Source organism: Aythya ferina (genome assembly GCF_964211825.1).
Source record: "Aythya ferina genome assembly, chromosome: Z".
NCBI lineage: Eukaryota > Metazoa > Chordata > Aves > Anseriformes > Anatidae > Aythya > Aythya ferina.
The window spans coordinates 10,547,892-10,575,153 of record NC_140299.1 but is presented as its reverse complement, the minus strand read 5'-3'; the positions used below and the strand labels follow the sequence as shown (position 1 = coordinate 10,575,153).

Sequence of the window (27,262 nt, the reverse complement as noted above, 5' to 3'; positions counted from 1 at the left end):
GGGGGGGCGGGGACAGAGTGGGGCGAGGTGGCGGGAGATGTGCGAGGGGGGGCGTGGTTTCGGGGGGCAGGGGGCGTGGCCAGCGGCGCGCGCGCGCGCTCCGTCCACGTGCGCGGCCGCAGCCCCGAGGGGGCGGCCGGGGCGCGCCGTGCGCCCTCTGCGCGCCTCGGGGCGGGGAGGGGGCGGCCCGGGAGGGGCAGGGCAGGGCCCTGCCGCCCCCCCCCCCGAGCCTGCAGGACGCCAGCCCTGCTCTCCGCCCCCCCCCTTCCCTCTCCCAGCCCCTTCCAGCCTCGACGGGCGCCGTGCAGAAGAAGGGCCCTTTGACGGCGGCGGCCCCCGGGCTGTTATTGCAGCGCTCTGCGGTGTGCGCCGGCCGGGCCACCGCGCTGCCGGCGCTGGGGCCTCTTGTTTATCCTGGCCGGCCTCGCGTCTCACCCCCGCGGCCCAGCGGGGACGGCCCCCGCCCCGGGAGCTCGGCTCCGGGCCAAGCCGTCGGGGAGGGGGGGAGCTGGGGGCCGTCCGTGCCGGCAGCCCCGCCGCGAAGGGGCCCGGGGCTGAGGCTGCTGCGAGCCCATCTGCCGAGCAGCTGCCGGGAGAGAGAGGAGCGCCGGGGGGGCGCACACACGTGCCCGGGGTTGGGGGTGAGCGGGGAGGCCCCCCCCGCGCCGTGCCCTCGGTGTCCGCCCCCCCGGGGATGTGGCTCTGCTCCGGGGCACCCTGCGGGGAGCCCAGGGCTTGGGGCCCGGCAGCGGGAGCTGGAGCACATCTGGGCGCAGCGTGCTGCTGACACATCCACCCCCCCTCCTCCTCCTTCTCCTCCTCTTCCCCCCCCCTCTTCCCCTCGATGTCTTTGGGGAACTTGCGTCATTTGCGATAGTCCTTGGCTGGGGAACGAAAACAACCCTGGGCCCCCCGCCTGCCCCGGCACAAAGTGTGTGTGTGGGGGGGCACAATGCTAATGTAGCCTGCGTGCATGTTTTAGGGACCCCCCAGGACAATGCCAGTGCCCCCCCTTATTCCACACCCCCCCATGTTCTCATGTGCACCTTCTGGGGAGCCCCCACTAACAGGGTGCTCCAGAGCAGGGATCTGCAACGGCTGCAAGGGGTCTGCAGAGCGCAGGGACCCCCCCCCAAACCTCCATGAGCCCCCCAGCCGGGCCCCAAGAGCCGCCGGCAGCGACACCCGGGCGAACAGACCCCACATTATCCCCGGCGGCTGCGGTCCCTGCGCGCCTGGCGGGGGCCCAGGCGGCCGCGCCGCGGTGCCAGGTGGGCTGCGCGCTGCGCCAGCGCCGGCCCCCTGCTAAATTTAGCGGCGGCCGGAGCAGGAGGCACGGGGCAGGGAGACGATGGACGCCGGGGCCGTGGCCCCGCTGCTGCCCTGCACGTGGCCGGGTGGCCCGGTGCCACCGTGTGGGTACGGGGCTGCGTGTGTCTTGCACGTGCAGGGGGCCCGGGGGAGGTGCAATACGACGTGTCCTGCACGGTGGTGCATGCACAGGGGGGTACAGGGTGTGCAATGTGGTGTTTTGCACAGTGGTGCGTTCACGGGGAGGGGGCTGGGGTGTGCAACGGGATGTGTTGTGCCTTGTGGCGCACGCACAGGGGGGGCTGAGGTGTGCAGGGCAATGTGTGCTGCACGGTGGTGCGTGCACAGTGGGGGACTGGGGTGTGCAATGCAAGGGTTTGCACACTTGTGCATGTACCGGGCGGGTCTGGGGTGTCCAATTTGTCGTGCATTGTGTTTGCACAGGGGGCCTGGGGTGTGCAGTGCAACCCTTTGCACACCGGTGTGTGCACGGGGGGCTCTGGGGTGTGCACGGGGAGGATCTCACAGTGGAGGCCTGGTGTGGAGGCCGAGATAAGAGGCAGCACAGCCTTCACCACCCGCCCCCCCGAGAGCGCTGGGGTTGTCCCCAAAAAAAACAGAGCCAAGCAAGCCACTGCGGGTGCCCCGAGCAGCTTTATTATGGGGGTGACCCGGGGGGCTCAGCCGGGGGGCCAGCCCATCTGCCGCCCCCCCAGCACGTGGAGGTGCAGGTGGTAGACGGACTGGGCGCCGTGCTTCCCGTCGTTGATCACTGCCGGGAGAGGGACAGGGGGTCAGCGTGGGGGTGGTGTCACCCGTGGGGGGGCACAGGGGAGGGGACCCCCCCCCAACTCACCCAGCCGGTATCCGTCCTCCAGCCCCTCCGCCTTTGCCGTGCGCGCCGCCACAACCATCAGGTGCCCCAGGAGCTGCGGGGAGGGGGCAGGAGGCTCAGCCCTGCGTGTCCCCTGTCCCCACTCGTGTCCCCGAGCCCCCACTCACCTGGGCATCCTGCGGTTCCACACAGCTCAGCCGCGGGATGGGGCGCTTGGGGATCACCAAGAAGTGCACGGGCGCCTGGGGGGCCACGTCACGGAAGGCCAGGCACTGCGGGGAGGGGGTGCGGCGCCCTGAGACCCTCACTCACTCGGGTGGGGGGGGGTCCACGCGTGTCCCCGCTGCCCCCTTACCTCCTCGTCCTCGTAGAGGATGGTGGCCGGCACGGTGCGGGCGATGATCCTGCTGAAGATGGTGGGCTCCGTGCCCGCCCCGGCGGCCGCCCGCTGCGCCTTGCCCACCTCCCCGTCCTGCCCGCTGAGGGGGCGCTGGGGGCACACACGGTGGGGGGGGGGGCGTGACAACAGGGCACGCGTGGGCGGGGGTGACACGGGGACACCCGTGGGCTTGGAGACATGGAGAGGGGACACACACACACAAGGACATGCAGGGAGCAATAGGGGACGGGCATAAGGGTGGTCGGGAGGGGGTTAAGCTGGCGAGGTGGGGGCCACGCGTGGGTCCCCACGCCGCAGGGGGGCTCTGTGCGTGTGTGTGCGTTTGCACGCCCACTCGTGGACTTTGCACGGGTGCGGAAGCGGGCGCAGGACCCACCCCCCATCCCCCTTCCCCTCCTCTTTCCCCCCCCGTCTTTCCTCCTCCTTTATCCCACGCCCCCCCTCCCCTCCCCGCGCACCCCACGCGTGCCCACCTGCCCCAGGCGCGCCCCCGCTACCCAGGCGCGCGCCCACCCACGCGCGAGCACCGCCGCCGCCATGGCGCGCGCCTCCGCGTCCCCGCCCCTCCCCCGGCTTCCGCCACGCCCCCCCCCCCGCGCCTTAAAGCGCCCGCGCCCCTTCCCCCCTGCGCCCACGCGTGACCGCGGAGAGGGGGGGGAGGCACCCACGCGTGGCGCGCTCCAGGCACCCAGCCCGATCCGTGCAGGGCGCATTGCTCCCCCCCCACTCATACCCACACCCGATGGTGGGTGCTGGGGGTGGCCCCCCCCACGGTCACGCGTGGGTGCCCCCCCCCTTAAAAAAAAATCCAGAGCCAGGGCTGTGCCGTCAGGGGTTTATTTCTTGCCCCCTCAGAAGCCCATGCGCGGGCGCTTGCGGCGGAGGGGCTGCGAGGAGGAGGAGGAGGAGGAGAGCTGGCTCTGGGAGGAGGGGATGCAGAGCGGCGCCCCCGGCGTGCTGGGGGGCTCGGGGGGGTCCTGGGGCCCCTCTGCCCACACGGCCAGGTAGTCCCGCAGCGTGCGCCGCCGCTCCTTGGGGATCCCCCGCGAGCGCAGCTCCTGCGAGGACAGCATGGGCTCCACGGGGGGCGGCGGGGAGGGGGCGGCCGGCGGGGAGCCCCCCACCACCACCTCCAAGGGGGTGGCCGGGGGGGACGAGCGCGGGGGTCCGGCGTCGCTGAGCTCGGACAGCTCGGACTGGTAGGTGACGGAGGAGGTGAAGCTGGCCGAGAGGCTGCGGTGAGCCCGCGCCGCCTTCTGCCGCCGCCGCCGCTCCCGCAGCGCCTGCCGCCGCTGTGCCAAGCTGGCACCCGCGCCCCCAGACCCCCACTCGCCCCCCCAAGCCGCCGTCAGCCGGGCGCTCAGGGCGTCGGGCTCTTGCGGGGGTGGTGGCGGGGGTCCGGGGGGCTCGGGGGCCGTGTCCCAGCGCTGGATGCGCTCCCCGAGGCGCATGGCCTGGCGCAGCCGCTGCCGCAGCTGCTGGTGCAGGGCGCTGGGTGCCGCGGGTGCCGCCAGCTCCTTGCGGGTGAAGAGGCGCCGCTTGCTGATGGTGGGGGGTCCCGGGGGGCAGGCGTGCCGCGGGGAGCCCCCCCAAACCCGCAGCAGGGCCCGCAGCCAGCGGCGGTACCGCAGGGCAGCGGCCGGGCTGGGCACGGCTGGAGGGGGCTGGGGGCTGGCGCGGCGCTCCGCGGGGGGCTCGGCTTCCTCCGTGGCCCCCGGCGTGCCCACCACCTCCTCCTCCTCCTCGTCGTTGATGATCACCTCCAGGTTGGAGAGGTAGAAGGTCTGCTCTCCTTCATCCTCCTCCTCCTCCTCCTGCGCCTCCTCCTCGCTGCTGAACAGCGGGGAAGAGCCCGGGGCCTCCTGCGTCGCCTCCTCCTCTTCCTCCCGGCGGGGAGCGGGTGCTGGCGCCGCCTCGTGCCTCAGCGCCTGGTAGAAGACATCCCCGGCCTCGGAGAGCTGGAAGACCACCAGGGCCTCCTGCCGGCCCTGCTGGTGCTGCACGGCGGCCAGCCCTGCGGGGACAAACACAGCAGTTGCCACCCGCAGCGACCCGGTGGCCACGTCCCCTCTTTGCCCCCGGGACCCCCGCGTGCTCCCCAGCTTTGCTCACCGGCAGCGGGGGCACCGAGGCGCTGCTGGAGCCAGTGGTGGCGGTGTGGGAGCTGTGTGGGGAGGTGAGGCAGGCAGCTGGCGATGCTCTGCAGCCTCTGCGGCGGCCCCACCAGCTGGCAGGCCGACTTGCTGCCCCCTGCAAAACCGAGGTGCCCCCCAAAAAAATCACCCTGTCCCTCCGTGGCACCGCACGGCGAGGTGGGGGGACGCGGTGCCCGCGGTCAGCCCCGTGCCCCCCTGTGCTGCTCTCTCACCCGTGTACTGCAGCAGCAGCAGCTCCTGCGTGCGGGAGGCGCCCAGCACCACCTTATGGCTCCTGCCCGGCCCCCCCGGCGCCACTTGGGCAAAAAGAGGGGGGGCCTTCATCATGTGCGCCCACTTCAGCACGGGCACCAGCGGCAGGCGCTCATCCATCAGGTACACGGCAAACTGGGAAGAGGGGGGACAGCTCAGCGGGGCTCCCCCTCCTCCACGCCACTTATCAGCAGCGTTAAAAGGGTGGAGGGGGGTCCAGGGCTGTGCCCCCCAGCCGTGGGGGGTCTCACCTGGGTGGTGACGAGGTGCTGGCAGGGGTGAGCCCGGCCCAGGTACATGGGCAGCACCACGCGCTCGCCCTGCTGGCACCCGGCTTCCTCGCCCACCTTGAAGAAGTCGAAGTGGCAGCTGGAGGGGGCCTGTGGAGGCAGGGCAGGGTGCCATCAGCACCCCAGGGTGCCGGGCCCCCTCCCCACTGACCCCACGCCCCCCGTCCCAGGCTCACCCGGGTGTCCAGGCACTGGATGCCGGTGCGGTCGGCGCAGCTCAGCACCCGTGGGTGCGCGGTGAAGTCGCTCCAGCGCCAGGGCGAGTGGTCCCGGAAAAACAGGGTCTGGGGGTCGTGGCGGAGCCGCTGCAGCCTGCGAGGAGAAAGGGGCACCACCAGTGGGCAGGGGGGTTCCCCCGCCTCCCAGCACCCCAAAATCAGAGGGTCCAGCCCGCAGCGCCCCGACTCACCCAGTCTCGACGCTCCAGAGGTAGACGGCTCCGCTCTGGGTGCAGACAGCCAGCTCCCCGGGGAGGTGTGGGCTGTGGGGCAGGGGGACAGCATCACCATGGGGACAGGGGGGGTCTGTGGTGGCAGCACAGCCCCCCAGGAGCTCGTTTTCCCCGGCACCCACCTGACGGTGAGGCAGGAGGCCGGCACGTCGGTGCGGATGACCTGCAGCGGGCTGGGGGCAGCGCCCGCCCTGCCCGGCACCCTCCAAACTCCGCAGTGGTAGTCGGAGCGGACACCCACAAAATCTGGGGATGGGACACACACAAGGGGGCTGGTTGAGAGGGCAGGGTCCCCAAGGTGTCACCCCAGGGTGCGGGTCCCGGGGCTTGCTCACCTTCTCCATCCACCCGTGCGGCACCCACTTGCCGGATGCGCCCGTTGAGCTCAAACTGCGCCGGGGCCCCTCGGGCACGGGGCTGCTCCTCCAGCACCACGTCCTGAAAATCTGGGGGGGGGCAGCTAAGGGCACTACCACAACCCCCTCTACCTTCCCCAGGGGATACCCCTCCCCGTTTTCCCCCACGGGTAAGGATACAGAGGTAATTCATGACCTCCCCGCCGGGGTAGACCAGGCGTCCCACGCGCCCGCTCGCCTCCTGGGGGGGCAGCCAGGCCAGAGCCCCCCCGGTGGGGCTGTCGTCGAAGAGCAGGCCGGCCCACTGCAGCAGCAGCTCCTCGTGCACGCAGTCGGCCAGCAGCCCCAGTGGCACCTCGAAGAGCCAGTCCCGGCACAGGTGGGAGAACCAGCGCAGGCGGGAGACGAAGTGACGCCGCGGGCAGCCGCTGTGGGGACAGCCGGTGTCACGGGGAGGGGGTCCTGCAGGAAACCCTCCCCCCCCCCCCCCCTAAATTCCCTGTCCCCGGGGAGCACTCACCGCCTGGCCTCCAGCCGGTTGAGCTCCTCCACCAGGGCTGTCATGCGGATGGTGGTGTCCCGGGAGGGTTTCTGGGGGGTGAAAAAGGGTCAGGGCTGCAGCCAGGGGGGGCTGATGGAGCCCCCATCCCCCAAAAAAAAAACCAAACAGGCACTGACCTTCAGCTTGGAGTCACCCAGGTGGAAGTTCTTGTGCAGCAGCTGCCCCAGGGAGCCGAAGGCGTCCTCTGGGTGATCCACAAAGAAGTGTCCCAGCTGTGCGGGGAGGGAAAGGCAGGGTCAGGGCGTGTGGGGACGCCGTGGTCCCTGCCAGGCTGTGCCCCAGCCCCTCGCTGGTACCTGCTTGGTGAAGTCCAGCGCGGCTCCCGACCTCCCTGCCCGCAGCTTCCTGCGCAGCACGCCGCGGTACAGGATGTCCTGGGGGACCAGAGGGGGCACCCAGCAGCCTGCGGGGACAGAGCAGGGCACGGCTGGCACCGCGGGGACGGGACGGGTGCCAGCACGTGGCTCGGTGCCTGGGGGCACCCAAAACCTCCCCCCCCAGGTCCTCACTGTCGTTGGGTGGCAGCAGGGGCACGGCAGCGGCTTCGCAGGGCTCCCAGCTCTCGCCCTGCCGGCTGCGGCGGGGCACGAACGGCGGCTGCAGCTGCACGGGGACAGGATTGGGGAGGTGAGGGTGGCCCCGGCGCCCCCATCCCCAACCCCCTTCCCAACCCCGCTCCCCTCTCACCTGCCCGCTCCCGGCCTCCAGCACCTGCCCGTGCTCCCCCCAGCCGGCAGCCGGCGCGGGGCCGGCCTCATCCTTGGGGGGGCCGCAGCCGAAATAGGAAGGGAAGAGAGCGGCGGGGAACTCCATGGGGGCACCGGAGGAGCGGGGGGGGGACCGGGTACCGGGGGGGTGCGCCGGGTACCGGAGGGGCCCGATCCCAGTCCCAGTCCCGGTCCTGGTCCCAGTCCCAGTCCCAGTCCCGGTCCCAGTCCCAGTGGTTCCCGGTCCCGATCCCGGTCCCAAATCCCGCTCCCGGTCCCGCTCCCGGTTCCCGCCACCCCGCCCCGCCCCGCACGCGTCCCGAGCGCGCGCGCGCGCCGCCGCCGCCGGTCCGCCCCCGCCCCTCCTCGCGGCCCCACCAATCAGCGCCCGAGGCGAGGAGGGCGGCGACGGGCGCGCGGCGCAGCCAATGGCCGCGCGGGGAGGGGGCGTGGCGCGCCGGGTGACGTCATTCTCGCGGGCGCGCGTCGGGCTCCGGCGGCGGCGGCGGGGCGGCATGGGGCGGCGGGGCGGCGCGGGGAGGGGGCGCCGGGACCCCCTCGTCCGCCCCCCGCTGCGGCCGCCGCCGCTGCTCCTCCTGCTGCTCTTCCTCCTCCTCCTCCTCCTCCTCCTCCTGCCGCCGCCCGCCGGTGAGCGCCCCGGGGGCCGGGGGTGGAGGGGTGGGGGGGTCACGGGTCGCCCCTATGGGGGGGGCCACGACCCTATAGTGGGGGGCGCGAGCCTGTAAAAGGGGGCACGGCCGCTGTAGGGGGGATGGTGGTGGTGTAGGGGGGGACGGTGGTGGTGTAAGGGGGTATGGTGGGCCTGTGGGGGGTGCGGGGTGAGTGGGTAGGGGGCTGCGATGCGTGGGGAGAGAAGGGGGGGGTGTGGGGCACGGTGGCTGCCTGCTATGGGGTGAGGGGGGGGTCGCGGGGGCGCGCAGAGGGGTGTCCGCGCAATGGGGCGCGGTGGGGAATAGGGGGAGAAATCCCCCGCCCCAGCCCCGCACACAGACACCAGGGGGACGCGGGGGGGTGCCGTGGGGTGCGACACGCGAGGGGTGGTGTCGGGGGAGGGGGTCCCGAGGTGTCTGTGGGGCGGGGGGGGGGGCGATTTGGGGCCGCGGGCGCTGTCCCCGGTGCTGAGCCCCGGCCGCGGGCGCTGTCCGCGGTGCTGAGCCCCGGGGCTGCGCGTCCAGCCCTGGGGGGCTCCGTCCCGGTTCCCGACCCCCCCCAACCTCATCTCGGGGGTCTGAGCACCGGGGACACCTCCTGGGGGTCTCCATCCCCCCGGGGACCCCCCCTGGCACGGAGCTCCGGTCCCCTGGGGGTGCCGTGGAGATGCCCCCCCAGGGCGGGCTCGTGGTGGAGGATTTGGGGTCGGGCACCCTACACGCAGACGGGCATTGGTGATAGGGGAGGGGGAGCTGCCTTTGTTCCAGGAGAGGGCTGCAGGAGCAGATGCGTGTCGGGGCTCAGCCTGCTGGGGCTGCACACACACACGCACAGCACAAACACACACGTGCCCGTCGGCACACGCACGCACGCGCACCCCCGGCCGGGCACAGGCTGTACGAAGCAGCCCCTTCCTCCCCGCTCCCCCCAGTTCCCAGCTGGACGAGTCCCCCCGGGGCTGCCGGCATCCCGCAGCCACGAGCATCCCATCCTCAGAGCATCCCTGGGGAATGAGGCCTGGGATTCCCGGGCTGGCGCTGGGCAGGCGTCCCAGCGGCAGGGCGAAGTTGTTTCTGGAGCTCCAGGGACGTGCCTGCCTCCCCGCTGCTGCCCATGCTCCTGGAAATTCCCCGGGGGACGCCGGCCAGTTTGGGCAGCCCCGCAGGAAGCATCTTGCAGGCTGTGCGCAGCCTCCCGTGGGTGTGCACGCCTCCGCCTCGCCGTGCGCGCAGGCGGCACCCCCGTGTGCATGTGCGCACCCCATATGCGCACCGCTCCTCCCCCGCGTGAGTGGGGCAGAGCCCGGGGAGGGGGTCCCAGCCCCACTGAGAGAGCCCCTTGGGTCTCCCCCCCCCGCAGACGGGCTCTTCGTGACCGACTACTTCACCCGCACGCCGCGCAAGCTCAGCCCCTTCCGCTCCTTTGCCAGCATCGAGCTCTTCCACTTCCACATCCCCGAGGACACGGTCATCGCCGTCTGGAACCTCATCACCTTCAAGGAGCAGGGCGGCACCTTCGGGGACCACTGCCCGGACCGCAGCATCACCGTGTGAGCGCCCGGCGTGTCCCTACTGGAGGGCACTGCCCCGCGGTGACCCCCCTCCTGTCCCCGTGCCACCACCCCAAAGCTGCGCCCCGGTAACCGCCGTGCCCCCTGCAGGTATTTCCGCGCGGGGGCTCCCTCCGTCATCAACCCGCTGCGCACGCACTTCCCCAGGGACACGGCCGTCCCTGGCTCCTTCGCCCTCACCCTCACCTGGACGCTGCCCAACCGCACCACGGGGGTGTTCAACGTCACCAGCCCCCTGCCCGGGGACTGGTTTTTGGCTGCCCACCTGCCCAAGGATGAGGGGAAGATCTCCGTCAAGGTGCAGGGCTTTGGGGTGGGGTGGGGATTGGGGAGGGCACGGTGCCCCGCTGGCATTTGGGGCTGGCGGCGCGTGGGGTAGGTGTGGGGCACTGGGTGGCTCTGGAGGGGGGGTACCGGGGTGGGCAGCACCCAAATTCCCTGCTGGGCACCCCCCAAGCCCCCGTGCTGACTGCCCTGCTGGTGTAGGGTCTCTACGAGGAGTGCCAGTACCTCTTCCAGCCGCAGCTCATCGTGCAGCGCCTGGTCAACATCGCCGTGCTGTACCCCGGATACGCCTCCGAGCAGAGCATGGCCCCCCACAACCGCTCCTGCCTCTACAAGTGAGCACGATGGGGGGGTCTGCCAGCCTTTTCGGGGGGCGGTCGGCTTCCCGGGGGTCCCCCATCCCTCTGCCTGGCCTCCCCCAGCCCCTCTCCGTGTCCCCGCAGGGTGTTCGTGCCCAGCTACACGTCGCGCGTGCAGGTGGAGGTGCTGCGGTGCCGGGGGGCCGAGGGCTGCCCCCTGTGGCTGCGGGTACGGGCCAAGGCCCCCCCCCTGCACAACTCCACGGCGCTGGACTGCCGGGAGCACGCGCCCTGCCAGCTGGCCCTGGACCTGCCCTTCTGGCAGCACTGGTACTACGTGCTGGTGGAGAGGCACCCCGGGGTGCCGGGCGCCATCTCCTTCCAGGTCATCGTGCAGCTCACAGGTGAGGGGACGCGGCCCCGGTGTTGGTTTGGGGTGCTTGTGGGGTCTGGGTGACAGGGGGAGCAGCCAGCTGTGCTGGCATGGGGGTGCTGGGAGGCTTTGGGGCACTGGGATGCACTGGGATCCGTGCTTTGGGGCACTGGGATGTGGTGGGACACTGAAGTGCTGGGAGGTGCAGGGGTGCTTTGGGACACGGGGATGCTTTGGGATGCTGGGAGGTGCTGGGACACAGATGCTGGGATGCTCTGTGAGGACTGGGATGCTGGGAAGTGCTGGGATACTTTGGGACACTGGGGTGCTCTGGGAGGTGCTGGGATGCTCTGGGATGTTGTGAGGTGCAGGGATACACTGGGAGGCACTGGGATGCCGGGACACTGGGATGCTCTGGCATACTGGGAGATGCTGGGACACAGATGCTGGGAGGTGCAGGAATGCTTGGATGCTCTGGGAGGTGCTGAGATGCTGGGACACTGGGATGCACGGGGACATTCTGGGAGGTGCTGGGATGCTCTGGGATGCGTGGTGACACCGGGATGCGTGGTGACACCGGGGTGCTTGGGGACACTGCCAGGCGCCAGGGCGCACTCAGGGAGCTGTGTTGGGAGGCAGAGGGTATCAGTGCCGGGTCTGACATCTCTCCCCCTGCAGACTGCTCCCGCCCCAGCCTGTCCCGGCCGCCCTTCCTGCCCTCCAGCGCCTCCATGAACATGCCCCACTCCTTCGGCTCCGCGGGCGGGCTGGCGCTGGGTGCCGACAGCCCCCCTCCCGCCAGCCCCAACGGCACCAGGCACCCTCTGGCCGCCGTCCCCAGCGCGGCCGAGCGCTGCTGGCCCGTGCGCCCCACGCTGCGCAACGAGCTGGACACCTTCTCCGTCCACTTCTACATCTTCTTCGGGCCCAATGTCTCGGTGCCGCCCGACCGCCCCGCCGTCTTCGTCATCAACCTGCTGCCGGTGCTGGACAGCGGCGGGGTGCTCAACCTGGAGCTGCGGCTCAACGTGGTGAGGGGCTGGGGTGGGGACACCAGGAGCGAGGTTTGGGGTGCTCCCGGGGGATGGATGTGGCTTGGGAGCGGTGGGTTGGGGTGCGTGGCGGTGGGCTGGGTGCTGCGGGTGGCGGGTTAGGGGGCTGTGGCAGCAGGGGGTGTCCCCAAATGGCTCGGGGCCGTGTCCCCTCTGCCGCCAGAGCTCCCTGCGTGGTGAGAACGCGACGGTGTTCGGCTGCCTGAACCACGAGGTGCCGCTGGCCTCCAGTGACAACGCCTCGCTCACCTGCGAGACGGGTAGGCTGGGCAGCCCCCCTCCTCCTGCTGCGTGCCGGGGGGTCCGCACCCCTCTGTACCCTACCGTGAGGGTCCCCTCACCGCTGCTCTCCCTGCCGGCAGAGTCCCTGGCAGGCTTCCTCCTCTCCGTCAACGCCACGGCCAGCCTCAGCCGCCTGCGCATCCCCTACCCACAGACGGGCAGCTGGTACCTCAGCCTGCGCTCCCTCTGCGCCACGGAGCACGGGTAGGAGCCCTCCGTGGGGGCGCGGGGTGGGCGCAGGGGGATGGAGCTGGGTGAGGGTCCCCACGGCTCGTGGTTGGGAAGGGCTCGTGTGCCCCTGGGGGTGCCCACACCGCACCCCGGCTCTGCTCGGTGTCCCGTGGGACACCTCCAGGTTTATGGCTCTGCTCCCAGCCCTGCCACACCGGTGTCCCCGTGGGGATTTGGGGTGTGGGCACACCCGGGGGTTGTGTTGGTGCGAGCAAACGGCGCCGTGTACGCTCCTCGTGCACGGGGTGCACACCTGGCTGCGTGGGGACATGGACGTGGCAGAGATGGGAGCTGCCTTAGGGGCACGGTGGGTGCCTGCTGACCCCGTTCCCCCACCCTGGGGCAGGTTCGAGCCCTGCACCAACGTGACGGCCGAGGTCTACCTGCGCGCCTACCTCTCGCCCTGCATCAACGACTGCGGCATCTACGGGCAGTGCAAGCTGCTGCGCACCAACAACTACCTGTACGCCGCCTGCGAGTGCAAAGCTGGTGAGATAACCCCGCTGTCCCCCTGCCCAGCTCCCCCCGGGGTGCTGGGAGGGGGTTTCCCCGCTGCCCCCGTGGGTGCTGCGGGGTGACGGCCGCTCTCCTGCCCGCAGGCTGGAACGGCTGGGGCTGCACGGACAACGCCGAGGCGTTCTCCTACGGCTTCCAGCTCCTCTCCACGCTGCTGCTCTGCCTCAGCAACGTCATGTTCGTGCCTCCCGTGGCCATCGCCGTGCGCAGCCACTACCTCCTGGAAGCCGCCGTCTACATCTTCACCATGTTCTTCTCCACCGTGAGTTTGGGCGGTGGGCGAGGGGCCGGGGGGAGCCGCGCGGGGCGGCTCTCACCTCCTTTCATCCCCTCTTCCCGGCCCCAGTTTTACCACGCCTGCGACCAGCCGGGCATCGTGGTGTTCTGCATCATGGACTACGACGTGCTGCAGTTCTGCGATTTCCTGGGCTCCCTCATGTCCGTCTGGGTCACCGTCATCGCCATGGCCCGGCTGCAGCCCGTGGTCAAGCAGGCGAGTGCGGGGACGGGGAAGGGTCCCCCCGGGGTGGGCGAGGGACCGTCCTGACGCCTCCTCACCCACAGGTGCTGTACCTGCTGGGGGCCATGCTGCTCTCCATGGCCCTGCAGATGGACCGCCACGGGCTCTGGAACCTGCTGGGACCCAGCCTCTTCGCCTTGGGCATCATGGCCATCGCTTGGGTAAGGACCTTGTGGCGCATCCCCATCCCCAACGAGGGTCCTTCAGGGGATGGAGGGGACGCACGGCTTGCCCCCGCAGCCCCCCAACCCCTCAATTTTCCTCCGTCCCCACGCAGACAGCTCGCACCATCCGCCGGCGCCACTGCTACCCGCCCACCTGGAAGCGCTGGGCTTTCTACCTGTGCCCCGGGGCGCTGATCGCGGCGGCCGCCGTGCTGCTCTACGCCTTCGTGGAGACGGAGGAGAACTACTTCTACATCCACAGCATCTGGCACCTGCTGATCGCCGGCAGCGTCGGCTTCCTGCTGCCGCCCCGCGCCAAGCCCGCCGGGCGCCTGGGGCCGCTGCCCCGCCGCAAGGGCTGCGGGTACCAGCTCTGCGTCAACGAGCAGGAGGAGCTGGGGCTGGTCGACCCCGCCGTCGCCTCCATCAACAGCATCTGCACCGGGTGACGGCACCCCCCCCCAGCAGAGCGGATTCGGGGCCCCAGGGGGTGGGGGGGTGGCAGCGCCGGGGCTGTCTGTCCGTCCGTCTGTCTGTCTGTGTGTCCCCGCAGCACCAGGCACCCCAGGCGTGGCTGGAGTGGTGACGTCCCTGCTGGTGCCACCAAGGCACGGGGAGGGGGCACTGCATGCATTGGGAACCCCCCCTACCCCCTCCAGCTGCCTTTTGGGGTGTCGGGGGGGGGACAGGGACGCGGTGCCAGGCAGGTCCCCAAGCCCTGTGTGACAGCCACAGGGCAGCTCCTGGGGTGCTGCTCCAGACCCCCCTCCACCCCCTCCGAGCCGTTCCCTGGGGATGCAGCCCAGCGTGCTGGGATTTAGGGGATGCCTAACGGGATTACCAGCTGCAGGCGGGCGGGCAGCTCCCTAATAGGATTGAGATCTAATTAAACCGGCTCCCCGGGAGCCAGGCCCCAGCTGGGGGCTGCGGGGGGGGCATTTGGAGGGGATGATGGGGATAGGATGGCGAGGCTGCAGCCCTGCTGGGGCCGGCGAGCCCCGTCGAGCCATGGGGGCTGCTCCGAGGGCCCCGGGGACTGGCGGCTGCCATCCAGGATATCATCCTCCAGCCCTTCCCGTGTCGGCCAGGCTGGTTAAGGATTAATTTTTAATTAAAGTCGTTGCTCACTTCACCACGTCCAGCCGCGTCTCCCCGGCAGTGTCAGCGGGCACCGCGATGCCAAGGAAGGGGTCGGCGCATGGTGCTGCCCGGTGGGTTTGTGTAGGCCCTACAATAACAGAGGGCAGCTGCTCAGTGCTCCCTCGTTTAATTAATCCTGTGGCTGCGCTTTTTGGCTCAAGGACGGGCTGAGCAGGAGGACACAGGGCCAAGCAGCAGCAGAGGGGATCCGAGCCAGCCCTGCGCACCCCATGGGCACCATCAGCTCCCACGGGGACCCCCCTGCCCCCTTCCCAGCACCTCCGGCCCCATTCCCATGGGGATGCTTTTGTGGCCAGACTCTGCCTTCCCCCCCATCATGGACTTGGGGTCCCCACGACTCGGGCCCCCCCCCCCCCCATAGGAGCATCCTTCTGGTGCTCTCCATCCCTGCCTGTGCCGTGTCGCCGTGGTAACGGTGTCCCCATGGCAGCCAGGTGCCTCCGGCATCCCCATGGCAACTGGTACCCGAAAAAGGCTCGGGGTGGGAGGGGTGGGAACTGCAAGACCCCCGGGATTGGGGATGGCTGGGAGGGGCACTGATGCTGTGCCTGGGGCAGCGTGAGCCCTCGTGTCCCCTGCCCCTGCTCCAGAAATAATAATAATAATAATAATAATAATAATAATAATAATAATAATAATAATAATAATAATAATAATTTCCCTCCTCGGAAATTATCACCCCAAAATCTGGGGCTAATTATGGCTAATTATTAGTTAATTATAACCAATGGAGGCGCCTCATTAATTAGGGAAAGGCAGCGAGGGGTGAGGACACCCCACTCCCTCCATCAGCCCCTGGACGGGGCCCCCCCCGGCCCCCTCCCGCAGTGCCGACAGCCCTGGCAGACCCAAATCCGGGCTTTTTGGCACCAAAATGCCCCCCCGCAGCCTCCCCTCCCCCACCCCGCCGCGCGGGGAATCCCCTCCGCTGACGTCACCGGGGACCCCCCCGCCGCCCTCGCCCCGCCCCTCCCCGCTGTCTGATTGGCTGCGCCGCCTTGGCCCCGCCCCTGGACGCGGGGCGGGCCTCGGAGTGACCACGCCCCCCGCTCCGTACTGATCTCCTATTGGCTGCCGAGCTGTCACTCCAGACCGGCACAGACCCGGTTGCTCGGCTGGCTGCTGCCTGCCCCATTGCAACCCCATTGCAACCCCATTGCAGCCCCATTGAAATCCTATTGTGTCCCCTTTGAAGCCCCATTGCAACCCCATTGCAAGCCCTACTGGCCTCACTGAAACCCCATTGCAGCCCCGTTGCAAGCCCATTGAAACCCCTTTGCAACCCAATTGTGTCCCCTTTGAAACCCCATTGCAGCCTAATTGCAACCCCACTGCAATCCCATTGCAGCCCCACTGCAACCCCTTTGCAACCCCATTGTGTCCCCATTGGAAACCCATTGCAACCCCAGCACAGCCCCATTGCAATCCCATTGCAGCCCCATTGCAAACCCATTGTGTCCCCTTTGAAACCCCACTGCAATCCCATTGTGTTCCCTTTGAAGCCCCATTGCAGCTCCATTGAAACCCCATTGCAGTCCCACTACAACCCCATTGCAACCCCACTGCAACCCCACTGAAATGCTATTGTGTCCCCTTTGAAATCCCATTGCAACCCCATTGCAGCCCCATTGCAACCCCATTGTGTTCCCTTTGAAACCCCATTGCAGCCCCATTGCAATCCCATTGTGTCCCCATTGCAACCCCATTGCAGCCCCATTGCAGCCCCCATTGCAAACCCTTTGAAACCCCATTGCAGCCCCATTGTGGCCCCATTGCAACCCCATTGCAGCCCCATTGCAACCCTACTGTGTCCCCATTGCAACCCCATTGCAACCCCACTGCAGCCCCATTACAACCCAATTGCAGTCCCATTGTGTCCCCTTTGCAACCCCACTGCAACCTCATTGCAGCCCCATTGCAAACCCTTTGAAACCCCATGTGTCCCCATTGCAGCCCCATTGTGTCCCCATTGCAACCCCATTGCAACCCCATTGTGTCCCCTTTGAAACCCCATTGCAACCCTATTGTGTCCCCATTGCAAACCCATTGCAGCCCCTTTGCAACCCCACTGCAGGCCCATTGCAACCCAATTGCAGCCCCGTTGTAACCCCATTGCAACCCCATTGTGGCCCCATTGCCCCCCTCTACACCCCCTGGCAGCCCCACCCTCCCCCCCCACATCCCCAGCCCACCCCCACCTCACCATACCCCACACCTCTGCCTCCCTCTGCCCCCACCACCCCCCACAACCCCCATGGCACCGGGGGGGCACGGGGCAGGGTCTGTGCCCCCATGGGAGCCGTGCCCCCGCTGCGGGACGGGGCACGGTGCCGGTGCTTTCCCAGCCAGTGGCCGTGCCGGGAGCTGGGCCACCAGGTGCCGGGGAGGGGTGGCCCGGTGCCACCCACCCCACGCGGCCCCACAGCTGCAGGGGGGCGGCCGGGGAGTTCCTGGGGGGCTGTAAATAGCCCAGTTCCCCCCAGTTCCCCCCAGTTCCCCTTCCGCTCGTCTCGAAAGCGAGAAAGGGAACGTGCGTGCGTGCGTGCGTGTGTGCGTGTGTGTCCCACCCCCCCTGGGACGCTCAGACAAAAGAACTGGTGGATGGGCGCTGCTGGTACAAAATCTATTTTTAATGTTATTAAAATCTGTAAATTTCTATAAATGTCTAAAATAACCAGGGGGGGGCTCTGCTGCGGGGGTGCGCGCGCTCACGGCGGGGCGCAGCCGGCGTCGGGGGGCACCGGGGGCTCCTCCTTGCCGCACGGGGGGAGCCCGGGGAGCAGCGGGAGCTGGGGGTCACCCTCGAAAAGGGGGGCGTGGGGGGCGTAGTGGGCGTGGGGGGCCGGCGGCCGGAGCAGGAGCTGGTGCAGGGTCTCGCCCACCTGCACCAGGCTGTGGGAGAGGAGGTGGAGGTGGGAGACGGTGTCGCTGGCCAGGCTCTCCAGCAGCGCCTGCTGCTGCCGCGACGTCTGCAGGATCTGCACCAGCAGCTGCTGCACGCTCTGCAGCAAGCCGGCCACGCCGCCGCCTGCAGCGAAGAGCGGGGTCAGGGGAAGCCCACCCCTCGCCCTGCGCCCCGGGGAGGGGCGTTGGGGGGCACCCACCTTGCAGGCTCGTGTCCGCTGAGTCTTCGCCCACCGCGTGCTCGCTCGCTGCAGCCATCCCCGGGGAGCCTGGGTTTCCTCGTCCCATCCCCGGGGGCGTCTCACTGGGAAAACCTGCGGCCAGGGGTTGGCACGGAGGGCGCAGCGGGGTCCCGGGGATCCCCTGCTCAGCCCGTCCCCGCTGCCCTGTGCCGGGGAGAGGGCGCAGACTCACCTGCCTTCTGCTCGGTGCTCTCCTCTTTCAGGCAGCCTGCGGGAGAGCAGCGGTCACCGGGGGACGGCTCCGGCCCCGCGGGGACACGAGCTCGGTGGCTGGGGCACGGTACTCACCCGGGAGGGGCTGGGGAGGGATGCAGCAGCTGGTACCTGCAACGGGAACAGGCTCAGAGCCCGATTACAGGGCTGAGAGGGGGGAAATGAGGACGAGGAGAGCCTTACGTGGGGTGGCTGCGGGGTCGGGCGATGCTCCATCGACGTGGTCCCCGCGGGCTGCAGGGAGAGAGCAGAGAGGAGACGCGGGGTCTGGCGGCACCCGCCAGGGGACGGCATCAGCCCGGGGTCTGCCTCGCTGCCCCGGCCAGCCCGGCGTGCCCTAGCCACAGCTCCCCAGCGCCCTGCGGGGCCTCAAAGCGCCTCCCGAGCTAGGAACAAAAGCAGGAGTCACTCACCCACCACTGCAATGCAGCCACCTCCGGGCTGGAAGGCAGCAGCTGCGTAGCGGCGCGCGGCCAGGCTACGCAACAGATTAGGGCTGGAAGTGAAGGAGAATCCCACATCCACTTGGAACTGCAGGGGGAATTTAGGGAGACAACGTAATTACCCGGTGCGGACGCTGGCGGGGACGCCGGGGTTCACTCCCCCAGCGCCAGCGGGGCCGGGGGGGGGACACGAAGCAGCAGCCGGGGCTTCCCCGGCACCGGGCCCTTCTCTGCTCCTGTTTTTGGGGAGGTGTTTCGCCTGGTCCGCCCCGCAGCCCCGATCCCTGCCGGCGAGGGGAACAGCACCCGCTCCCTTCACCTGCCCGCACAGACCGGGCCCGGGGACGTATCCTGCATCGCCTTGGCACCGTCCGGGTGTGCTGCAGGATGGGGATGCTCCCGGCTCCATCCCTCACACCCAGTCCCAAATCCTCCAGAGCTCTGTGGTGTGCCGTGCCCTGAGGCCAGCTCCGAGCCAGGGACCCCCATCCAGCCCCATCCCAGCTGGCCCCAAACCCTCACACTGTGGGGCTGGTTTGGAGCCAAACTGGGGGGGTGGGAAGTTCCCACACCCCATCCGCGAGCATCCCGAGGGGAACACACCACGGAGGGGCCCTCCAGGGACAAAAGGCCCCCTGACGACCCCCGTGCCCCCCTGTCCCTGCATGCTGGCACAGGCTTGAGCTGTAGCGGTGGCCGTGCAGCCCGGCGCGGTGAGGCAGGACGGTACTTACGGCTCTCCGGCTCGTCCTTTGGGCACTGCAGCAGCGGTGCCAGCAGCACGGCGGGGGTCTCTGCAGCAGCTGGGGTGCAGCACGCAGACAACAGCATCAGCAAGGGGGCCCTGAGGGGTGCCGGACACCCCCCGGCCACGACAAGCCCCCCTCCAGCTGCCCCATCCCACGGGTACCTGGCGGTGCCGGCGAGCGTGCGGCCAGCGACCTGCGCTTCCTGGGGGGCGGCTTGACCAGCTCTGCAAGGGGAAGAAAAAAGCTCAGATCGGGGCATCACGGACCCCGTGCAACACCGGGGAGCCTGCACATCCCCAGCACCCACCGGGCAGCCGCCTCTCCCCAAAAACGGGCCGCCCGGCCGCCTTCCAGATGCTCTTCATGGTGCGGTAGTGTGGGGGCAGGCGCGACGAGTGCCGCCCGGCACGGCGGCGCGTCTCCCGCTCCGAGTGGAAAGCCTGCTTCAGTGCCTTCCACTTGGAGCGGCACTGGGCCACGCTACGGCCATAGCCGGCCGCCGCCAGCCCCCGGGAGATCTCCTGCCACAGCGCCTCGTTGGGCCACGACGTGGAGGCCATCAGCAGGGCGGCCTCCCCGGAGCCTTCCACCAGCGCCAGGAGGCTGCTGACCTCCGCTGGTGTCCAGGCTCGCCCGCGGGGCATGCTGCGGGGTGGCTGGGGTGGCTAGGGTGGGGGGCAGGAGGGTGGGTGCCAGGCAGGGCTTGCCCTCGGGGGTCGGATGTGCGCTCCCCAGGGAGCCCCGTGCGCCCGCGATGGGGCTGCACCGGGGGTGGCTGCGAGCTGCACCGGGAGCTGCACCGGGAGCTGCACCGGGAGCTGCTGGGAGCAGCCGTGGAGCCGCAAGGAGCATGTGCAGCCCCTGGAAATTGCCGCTGGGAAACGTAGTCCTGGCCGTGCCTGCCCCTCCCGGCACATCAGGGGATGAGCATCCCCAGGGTGCTGCCCCCCAAGCCCTGAGGGCACGGCAGGGTGCCCATCAGGGCGCAGGGAGGGGGCGCAGCGCCCCCAGCCTCCCCCCCTCCGGCTTTCCAGGGCTGCGATGGAGTGGTAATTCGTGTTGAGAAGATGGTTGAGATTAATAAAGAAAGGGGAGAGGTGGGAGTGTGGCCATGGGGGTCGGAAAGCCCCGTGGTTGAGGATAACATTAGGCTCTTAACGATGAGGCCATCAGGAATGTAAAAGGGCTTAGAGGGAACAAAGAAGGGTGATTCCGGAGACGCCACGCCGTCTCGGGTTGCTTGTTCGCCAGCCATTAAGGCATGGAAGTTGCTGGGGGTTTGCTGTTTGCTGTTTAATGCAAAGTTGTTTGGCCAAGGAAAAGTTGTTTTTGAAAAGGATTGCTGTGCGGAGAAGGGTATAAGAGGGGAGCCTGTCCTCAAGATAATAATAATAAAAAAAAAAGGCAACACGATGAATTTATGTCATCAGTAAAGAAGCAGAAAGAAGGAATGAAAAGGAACAGGCTGGCAGAACGGAGACCAGGACGGGAACAGGCACATTGATCACCTCATGAAGATAAGATAGGTTTGGCCAGACTCAGCAAACTGCTCAGAGAAGCTCGTACAGAAAGTCGCTGGAAATGGGTGAACTGGAGCTGGAGAGAAGCTCGAGCTGAGAGAAGCGGAGCCGGCACACAACTGCCCCTCGCTGGTCAGCAGCTGCACGTTATGGGGAATCATACGTCCTTAGGAACAGAGACTGTCCTGGTAGCCTTACAGCTTATTCTCCTTATTAGCAATCAGACAGTTTATGAGCCTGAAGCATGGTTTGCCAGAGAGTGAGGGAGCTGCGGGCTCCTCTACCGATCCGACTGCTGCACCATCGGCCCCTCTGCTGCTAGAGATGCCCCTTGGTGACCTGGACGTGCCTTTTGACCCAGGCCCTATTGGCCTTGAGGAGGAGATGGATATGCTTTTCTTCGATCCGGGAAGAATGGGATACATAAGGCCCAAAGACCGAGTTCCTTGACAACTTAAAGCGAGACGCATTGCTCAAAAGGAATGGAAAATGGAGACTGTTATGGAGGACATTGATAGTAATAGGCTTAAAGGATTGTTTGTTGCCTTTTCTGGTTGTACATGTGTATAGGATGTATAGGCATACTTGGGTTTAGCCTGTAAAAGCCATGTTCTGTATGTTTAGAAAGTCTGATGCTCATGTGTCCGTGTTGCTAGAGCACAGGCTCCCCACGCTCCCAGCGCTGTTTGCTTGCCTTTTATACCTATTACTGAATTCACATTGAGTTGAGACTTCATTTAAACAGCCCCATGCAAAAGAGGTGGCAGGAACCACCTCTGCACCACAGCCCTGCTGCTCGACAGCAGGCCGAGGCTGGGGACGTGGAGGCAGCCCCCCACCCCGACGGTGCTGGGGGGCCCCTGGATTTGGGATCAGCCTCGATACGGCCCCAATACACGCCTGAGACAGCACTGGGGAGTGTGGGGTGCCCCCATGCCAGGGGTCCCTCCTGCCTGGGGTTCCCCTTTTCCCCGTGTGACTCTGCTGCTGGGGCCCCCCAGGGCTGTGACCCAGCTGGTGTCCCTGGGGACCCCTCCGGGAAGTGACGCTTTCCATTTCGTGTCACACTCGGCTGCCAGAGGGGGGCCAGGAGGGGGCTGCTACTCCCCCCTTACCTGCAGGGTGTACGGCCAGAGACCGAGGGGAGGATGGAAGAGGGGGTCACGTACGCAGATCTGCGCTTGCCCCCCGTACCAGGTAACGGCATGCTGCACCCCGCTGCCCCCCACCCTCCCCAAATCCCTCCCTGCCTCCCCAAAAGCCCCCAGCCCCGCTCCCTCCTCACCCATGCAGCTGCTCTCGGAGCAAGGGGGGGGGTCACAAGCACTGCACCCCAGCTGCATGGCACCCCCTGACACCCCCTGTGAGCTCCTGCTCACACCACTGCTCCGCTGTCCCCGGGGAGCCTGGGGACCCCCCCATGCACCCTGCTTGGGGCTCACCGATCTTTGCTGATTTGGGGGCTCTCCCCCTGACCCCGAGCCCCCAGGACACGAGGTAATTCCCTCTCTCAGCTCCTCCACAGCCCGTGAGGCTGCCCTGGCACTGGGCACCCCTCAGCCTGGGAGTCCTGTCCCTGCTGCTCCTGCTGGTGCAAGTCATCCTCGTCGGCTTGAGCTTCCACTGTGAGTACCCCCTGCGCCCCCCCACCCAGCAGCCCCCCGAGCTGGGGACCCTCCTGCTTGGGGCTGACGGTGCCACAGGTTTCTGGGCTGTGGGGCGAGTGTGAAAAGTGGTGAGTTAAAATAAAGCACCCCTCGCCTGGCCGGCTGGAGCGCCGAAGAGGAAGGAGAGGGGAAAGCGTGGGCTTGGGGACGGCGCCGGGGCACCCCGCTCCATCAGCTGGCCACGGCGCGCAGACAGGACGTGACGCTGGGGCCAAAAGGCAGAAACCTGCCATGTGCTGGGCTCCCAGCCACAGCACAGACCGCCAGGGCTTTGTCCAGCTGGGCTGGCACGGCACCATGAGGGGGGACAGTCCCTGGTGGGGACGCTCCTGTGCCTTTCTTTTGTAGATCTAGCCCATCAGGCGAGCTGTGCCCAGGGAGAGGAGAAGAGCCTCAGCTACGTGCAGCAGTCTTTGCGAGGTAGGAGGGCTTCCAGGCACCTTCCTGGGCTCCCTGCCCTGGTGGCACCCTGTCTGTCCCCTGTCACCGCATGGTGCTGGAGGCTGGGGACAGCCCCGTCCCGGCCAGCCCTGCAGGATTGTGCCTCTGGTGTGCAGAGAGCTGCCAGTTCTGCCCGGCTGGGTGGATGGGGGATGCGGGGCGCTGCTACTACTTCTCCTCTGCCAAGAAGAGCTGGGAGCAGAGCAAAGACGACTGCTGCTCCAGGGGGGCACAACTGGCCACCGCCCGAGCCAACAGCACCCTGGTGAGTCCATCCGCCTGCCCCGGCCATCCTGACCCTGCCATGGTCATCAATTCACACTGATCACCACCTCAGGGTCCCCCAGTGGCTCCCCAGCCACCACCAGCATCATTTCAGCTCCCCAGATCCAGCCCCTTTGCCCAAAACCCAGCGGGGAGCTGGCGATGCTGTGCCTGAACCACGCAGCCCCCTGCGTGGCTGGGTGTCCCCAGGGAGCCCACACTTGTTCCCTCCTGCTCTAGGCTTTCCTGACACGCGTGGCCCACCTGGACACCTTCCACGTGGGGCTGAAGCGGGACAGCTCCAGGTTTGAGTGGAAGTGGCTGGACGGCACCCTGATGAGGGGGTGAGGCTCGCAGCTTGTCCCCTGCCAGCACTGCTGAGAACCCAAAAACAGGGCTCCGGGAGGTGACAGGGGGACGGCCAGCCTGCAGGCAGGGACACGATCACCCTCTTGGCCATCCCTCTGCTTCCCAAAGCAGCACGGGGGCGTTTTAGGGAAGGGAAGATAACAGGGACACGTCCCCAGTGCCTGCACCCTGCTTGGGGACGAGCTTGGGGCTGGATGAGAGGCGGGGGGGAGTCCCCCAAAACCAAATTCCCAGCACGGTGCAGCTGGTGCTGAGCCACCTCAGGACGTTCCTGGGATCCAAAAAAGAGGATTTCCAAGACAAGCAGGGGCTGGGTGTGCAGGGATCACAGCTCCCTTCCTCTCCGAGGGGCTGCCAGGGGCACGGGGAGGGCGCGCTCTGCCCCCCGGCACCCCCACAGCCTCGGCTCCCTTGCAGGAGGAGCTGGGGGTGGGCCAGCCCCTCGCACCCCACTGAGCCCCCCCTCTCCCCGCTCCCCCCTGCAGGCGCCTCCCCCTCCAGCGTCCCAGCAGCTCCTTCGTGGCCTGTGGCAGGGTGTCCAGCTCGGGGCTGGCGGCTGGTTTGTGCGGGGAAGCCCTCGGCTGGGTCTGCGAGAAGAGCGCGGTCACCCTGCAGTGGCTGCCGTCCTCCATCCCCGCCTTCCTCTGGGGGAACACCACCTACACCTGCGTGGGGCCCTAGGGCCTCGGGGACAGCCTGGGTGCTCCTACAGCCCTGCCTGACCCGAGCACCGGCACCCCGGGGTGCCCCCTCTCCATCCCTCCCCCTGGCATGTTTGCGCATTGCCAATAAACTCTGGCACTCACAGTGTGGCTGGCTTTTTTTTTGGGGGGACGAGGTTTGGGGGGCAGAGCCAGCATCCATCCGAGTGTCCCCATGGCCTGGTGGGCACGTGGAGCAGTTTCTGCGTGGGTGCAGTGGGTCTCCTTGGGGCTTTGGGCTGCCTGGGGTTTGTCTCAGGTGGGAGGTGCCCCACGCTGACAGCTCCACATGGACATCCCTGGGTGTCCCCCCAGCATGGGAGGCAGGTGCAGCCCCCTCCTCATTTCTGCCTGATCACTGAGCGGGTGCTGGGATGGGGAAGGGGACGTGGGGGGAGAATGGTCCGGCTGTGGCCAGGGCTCCAGGTGGCCCAGGGTGGCCAAAATGAGCCCAGAGCTGTGTGTAAGTGATGCTGCATGGGGCAGAGCGCGCTGCGTGGGATGGAGAGGAGCAGTTTCCCCTCCCGGAACAGTCCTGCCCATGAAAAAAAAAAAAACACATCTTGCAAATGAAGTGATTACTTCTGCTTTCCTACATATCAAGAAGTTCCTCCACCTGACGTGCCCCGGGGCCACACGGCAGCCATAGGACGGAGCTGCCGCGGGTGCCGCATGGCGCACAGCGTGCTCTACGCCGACCTGCGCTTCGCCAAGGGGCCTCGGGGACACGGCACGGCCAGCGGGGTGCTGGGGGAAGGTGGGAGCCACGGGACCCCCCCCCCATTTCCCCATGCCGGACCCCTGCCCACTGCCCCCTGCCTTCCTCCCGCAGCCCCCGGCATGGATGATGCCGACAGCCCCTACGAGAACGTGGCACCGGGGCCGGCACCCGTGAGGCCGGCTGGGGAAGGGACCCGGCACAGCCCAGGTGAGCGCCCAGAGGGGGACGGGGACGGGGACGGGGGTCTCGGGGGGGTGCCGGGGTCCCCTCTGCTCCCCGGCACCGTGGGTGACGCCGCGGCCGCTCGTGTCTTGCAGGGCGCTGCTCCCGGCGGCACTGCGTCCCCGCGGGGCTGCTGGCAGCCAGCCTGCTGCTGCTGGTGGCCCTGGTGGCCCTGGGGACCTGCTGTGAGTGGGGACGGGCACGGCGGGGTGGGGGGCTCCGGGCAGGGGCTGGGGGACGGGGGGAGCCCGGGGATGGGAGCTGGGGGCTCCTCGCTGGGTGCCCTGCGCTGTGCCTGGCTGGGACGGCTTCCAGTGCCTCTGTCTGCTTCCCAGTGCCTTCCCAGTGCCTTCCCAGTGCTCTCCCATCTCGATCCCATTACCTCCCACCCCTTCCCACTGATTCCCTTCCTTTCCACCACTTCCCACCACCTCCCAGTGCCTCCCATTTGCTCCCCGTTGCTTCCCATCTCTTCCCACTCTTCCTCATTGCCTTCCCATTGCCTCCCACCGATTCCCATCGCCTCCCAGTTGAAGTCCCACTCCCTCCCATTGCCTCCCCTTCATTCCCACCACCTCCCATTGACCCCCAGTTCTACTCCCACCACCTCCCAGTGCCTCCCATTGACTTTGAGTTGACTTCCCCACACCTCTCCCAGCCTTCCCAGTGCCTCCCATCACCTCCCAGTGCCTCCCATTGGCTCTCCATCACCCCCCACTGCCTTCCAAGAGATTTCCCACTTCCTCCCATCACCTCCCAGTGCCTCCCATCACCTCCCAGTGCCTTCCAATTGATTTCCCAGTGTCTCCCATTCTCTCCCATTGTCTCCCATTGTCTCCCACCACCTCCCCTTCATCTCCCACCACCTCCCCATCGTCTCCCCACTGCCTCCCTTCCCCTCCACCGCCTCGCCGGTGCCCTCACACCCCACACCCGGCCGTGCCCCGCTCCCATCTCACCCCAAACCCTCCCCAGACTGGCAGGCGACCCGCGAGCTGCGGGACACGTCCCTGGAGCAGGCGGCCGAGCGCGGCCGCTTCTCGCAGGAGGCGCGGGCGTGGGAGCAGAGCCTGGAGCAGGCGCGCCGGGAGCTGGCGCAGGCGCGCGCGGAGCTGCAGCGAGCGTGGCGAGAGGGCAACAGCAGCCTGCTGGAGCTGGGCAGGCAGGAGGCCGAGCTGGCACGCGTCTCGGGGGCCCTGGCCGGCGCCCAGAGGGAGCTGCAGGACGTGCAGGGGCGCCTCGAGGCCGGCGAGCGTGCGGCCAGCAGCCTGCGCGCCTGCCTGGACGCAGGTAGGGCCGCGGGGCGGCGGGCACGGGGCGGCGCGGCCGGGGGCTGGCGAGCGCCTGAGCGCTGCCCCCGTCCCCAGACTGCTGCCCCCCGGGCTGGCTGCTCTACCACGGCAAGTGCCTCTTCGTGTCCTCGGAGAGGAAGAGCTGGTGGCAGAGCCAGGACGACTGCGAGGGGAGAGCCTCCCGGCTGCTGCTGCACGGCGAGCGGCAGGCGTGGGCGCCGCCGGTACGGGGGGGCTGCGCTGGGGAGGGGGCGTCCCCGCTGCCCACAGCCCCCAGCCCCGTGCCCGTCCTGCTGCAGCACGGCCCCGGCACTGCCCAGCGTGGGGCAGGCCCTGACGGCCTCTCTCCCGCAGCCTTTCCTGCTCAAGGGCAGCACCAAGTACTGGGTGAAGCAGAGGACCGAAAATCCTGCGTGGAAGGAGGATCGCATTGGGACGTGAGTGGGGCAAGCTGCCCCTCTGCACCTCACCCTGCTGGGCCAACCTGGGGACTGATGCTCAGGCAGGGGCTGCTCTGGCCTGCCTGGGGCTGGCAGCGGGTTGGGGACACGGTGGCACATGCCACCCTGTCCCTTCTCACGTGCTCCTTTCCTTCTAGGTACTTGTGGTCTCGGGAATGTGCACTGATGGGCTCCGGGATCGTGGATCTCACATTCTGCTATGGGTCTTACCACTGGGTCTGTGAGCAGCCCCCCAAGCTCAGCAGCCTGTCCGAGATGCTCTCGCCTCTCCTGGCTAGGGGCTGACCCCGGCACCCATTCTCTGGGGATGTAGTTTGGGAACAGAGGTGTTGGGCGTTTAAAGGATGACTTGTGGAGAAGAGCCTGGCTTTCTGAGTCTCACTGCTGCTCATGCCCTCAGCCCCCTGCCCTCCTTTCCTGGCTCTCTGTGAGCACACAGCAAGCCCTGCTCACACCTGCTGCAGGGCAGGCACCTCTTGCACCTTCTGGACCTGGCTGTGATGGTGCCATCAGTGTCCCCAACCTGTCCCCCTGTGGGAATCCCTTGGTTTTATCGGCTGCTCCATCGCCGGCTGTCGATGACTTGGGATTTGCCAAGGAGAGGTGGC

The 27,262-nt window shown here is 68.2% G+C and overlaps 6 protein-coding genes across 7 annotated transcripts; 3 read left to right on the top strand and 3 right to left on the bottom strand.

Moving 5' to 3' along the window:
• Positions 1 to 1,946: 1,946 nt before the first annotated feature.
• On the bottom strand, positions 1,947 to 3,099 carry HINT2 (histidine triad nucleotide binding protein 2). The gene is made up of 5 exons (XM_084504589.1): positions 3,020 to 3,099; positions 2,502 to 2,636; positions 2,314 to 2,418; positions 2,168 to 2,240; positions 1,947 to 2,083 (listed from the first exon to the last, which is right to left on the bottom strand). Exons 1-5 carry the CDS (start codon positions 3,083 to 3,085, stop codon positions 1,992 to 1,994), a joined length of 471 nt encoding a protein of 156 aa, XP_084360715.1. The 5' UTR covers positions 3,086 to 3,099; the 3' UTR covers positions 1,947 to 1,991.
• A 268-nt stretch (positions 3,100 to 3,367) lies between these two features.
• Positions 3,368 to 7,607, bottom strand: TAF1C (TATA-box binding protein associated factor, RNA polymerase I subunit C). Its single transcript, XM_084504588.1, has 14 exons — positions 7,301 to 7,607; positions 7,123 to 7,216; positions 6,910 to 7,016; positions 6,730 to 6,825; positions 6,572 to 6,642; positions 6,232 to 6,479; positions 6,031 to 6,141; positions 5,818 to 5,941; positions 5,654 to 5,725; positions 5,421 to 5,556; positions 5,206 to 5,334; positions 4,915 to 5,089; positions 4,659 to 4,796; positions 3,368 to 4,560 (listed from the first exon to the last, which is right to left on the bottom strand). The coding sequence occupies exons 1-14, from the start codon at positions 7,424 to 7,426 to the stop codon at positions 3,398 to 3,400; spliced, it is 2,790 nt and encodes a 929-aa protein (XP_084360714.1). The 5' UTR covers positions 7,427 to 7,607; the 3' UTR covers positions 3,368 to 3,397.
• A 215-nt stretch (positions 7,608 to 7,822) lies between these two features.
• On the top strand, positions 7,823 to 14,416 carry TMEM8B (transmembrane protein 8B). Its single transcript, XM_084504587.1, has 13 exons — positions 7,823 to 7,968; positions 9,352 to 9,541; positions 9,653 to 9,860; positions 10,049 to 10,182; positions 10,291 to 10,550; positions 11,198 to 11,550; positions 11,735 to 11,831; positions 11,934 to 12,057; positions 12,431 to 12,573; positions 12,684 to 12,862; positions 12,947 to 13,093; positions 13,165 to 13,281; positions 13,398 to 14,416. Exons 1-13 carry the CDS (start codon positions 7,836 to 7,838, stop codon positions 13,731 to 13,733), a joined length of 2,421 nt encoding a protein of 806 aa, XP_084360713.1. The 5' UTR covers positions 7,823 to 7,835; the 3' UTR covers positions 13,734 to 14,416.
• A 2,641-nt stretch (positions 14,417 to 17,057) lies between these two features.
• On the bottom strand, positions 17,058 to 19,782 carry LOC311427286 (uncharacterized protein). Of its 2 annotated transcripts, none has more exons than XM_084504571.1 (8): positions 19,304 to 19,782; positions 19,158 to 19,220; positions 18,982 to 19,050; positions 17,988 to 18,071; positions 17,880 to 17,915; positions 17,764 to 17,799; positions 17,550 to 17,663; positions 17,058 to 17,473 (listed from the first exon to the last, which is right to left on the bottom strand). In XM_084504571.1, exons 1-8 carry the CDS (start codon positions 19,638 to 19,640, stop codon positions 17,154 to 17,156), a joined length of 1,059 nt encoding a protein of 352 aa, XP_084360697.1. In that variant the 5' UTR covers positions 19,641 to 19,782; the 3' UTR covers positions 17,058 to 17,153. The 2 variants fall into 2 exon arrangements, with proteins under 2 accessions (XP_084360697.1, XP_084360698.1); XM_084504572.1 differs by having other exon boundaries at positions 17,988 to 18,038.
• Positions 19,783 to 21,555: 1,773 nt separating this feature from the next.
• On the top strand, positions 21,556 to 24,064 carry LOC311427285 (C-type lectin domain family 2 member B-like). The gene is made up of 6 exons (XM_084504570.1): positions 21,556 to 21,713; positions 22,031 to 22,141; positions 22,532 to 22,603; positions 22,741 to 22,889; positions 23,129 to 23,232; positions 23,743 to 24,064. Exons 1-6 carry the CDS (start codon positions 21,665 to 21,667, stop codon positions 23,936 to 23,938), a joined length of 681 nt encoding a protein of 226 aa, XP_084360696.1. The 5' UTR covers positions 21,556 to 21,664; the 3' UTR covers positions 23,939 to 24,064.
• Positions 24,065 to 24,559: 495 nt separating this feature from the next.
• LOC311427452 (B-cell differentiation antigen CD72-like) lies at positions 24,560 to 27,015 on the top strand. Its single transcript, XM_084504812.1, has 7 exons — positions 24,560 to 24,715; positions 24,791 to 24,886; positions 24,997 to 25,086; positions 25,877 to 26,191; positions 26,269 to 26,417; positions 26,548 to 26,630; positions 26,792 to 27,015. The coding sequence occupies exons 1-7, from the start codon at positions 24,631 to 24,633 to the stop codon at positions 26,937 to 26,939; spliced, it is 966 nt and encodes a 321-aa protein (XP_084360938.1). The 5' UTR covers positions 24,560 to 24,630; the 3' UTR covers positions 26,940 to 27,015.
• The last annotated feature ends 247 nt before the right edge of the window (positions 27,016 to 27,262 follow it).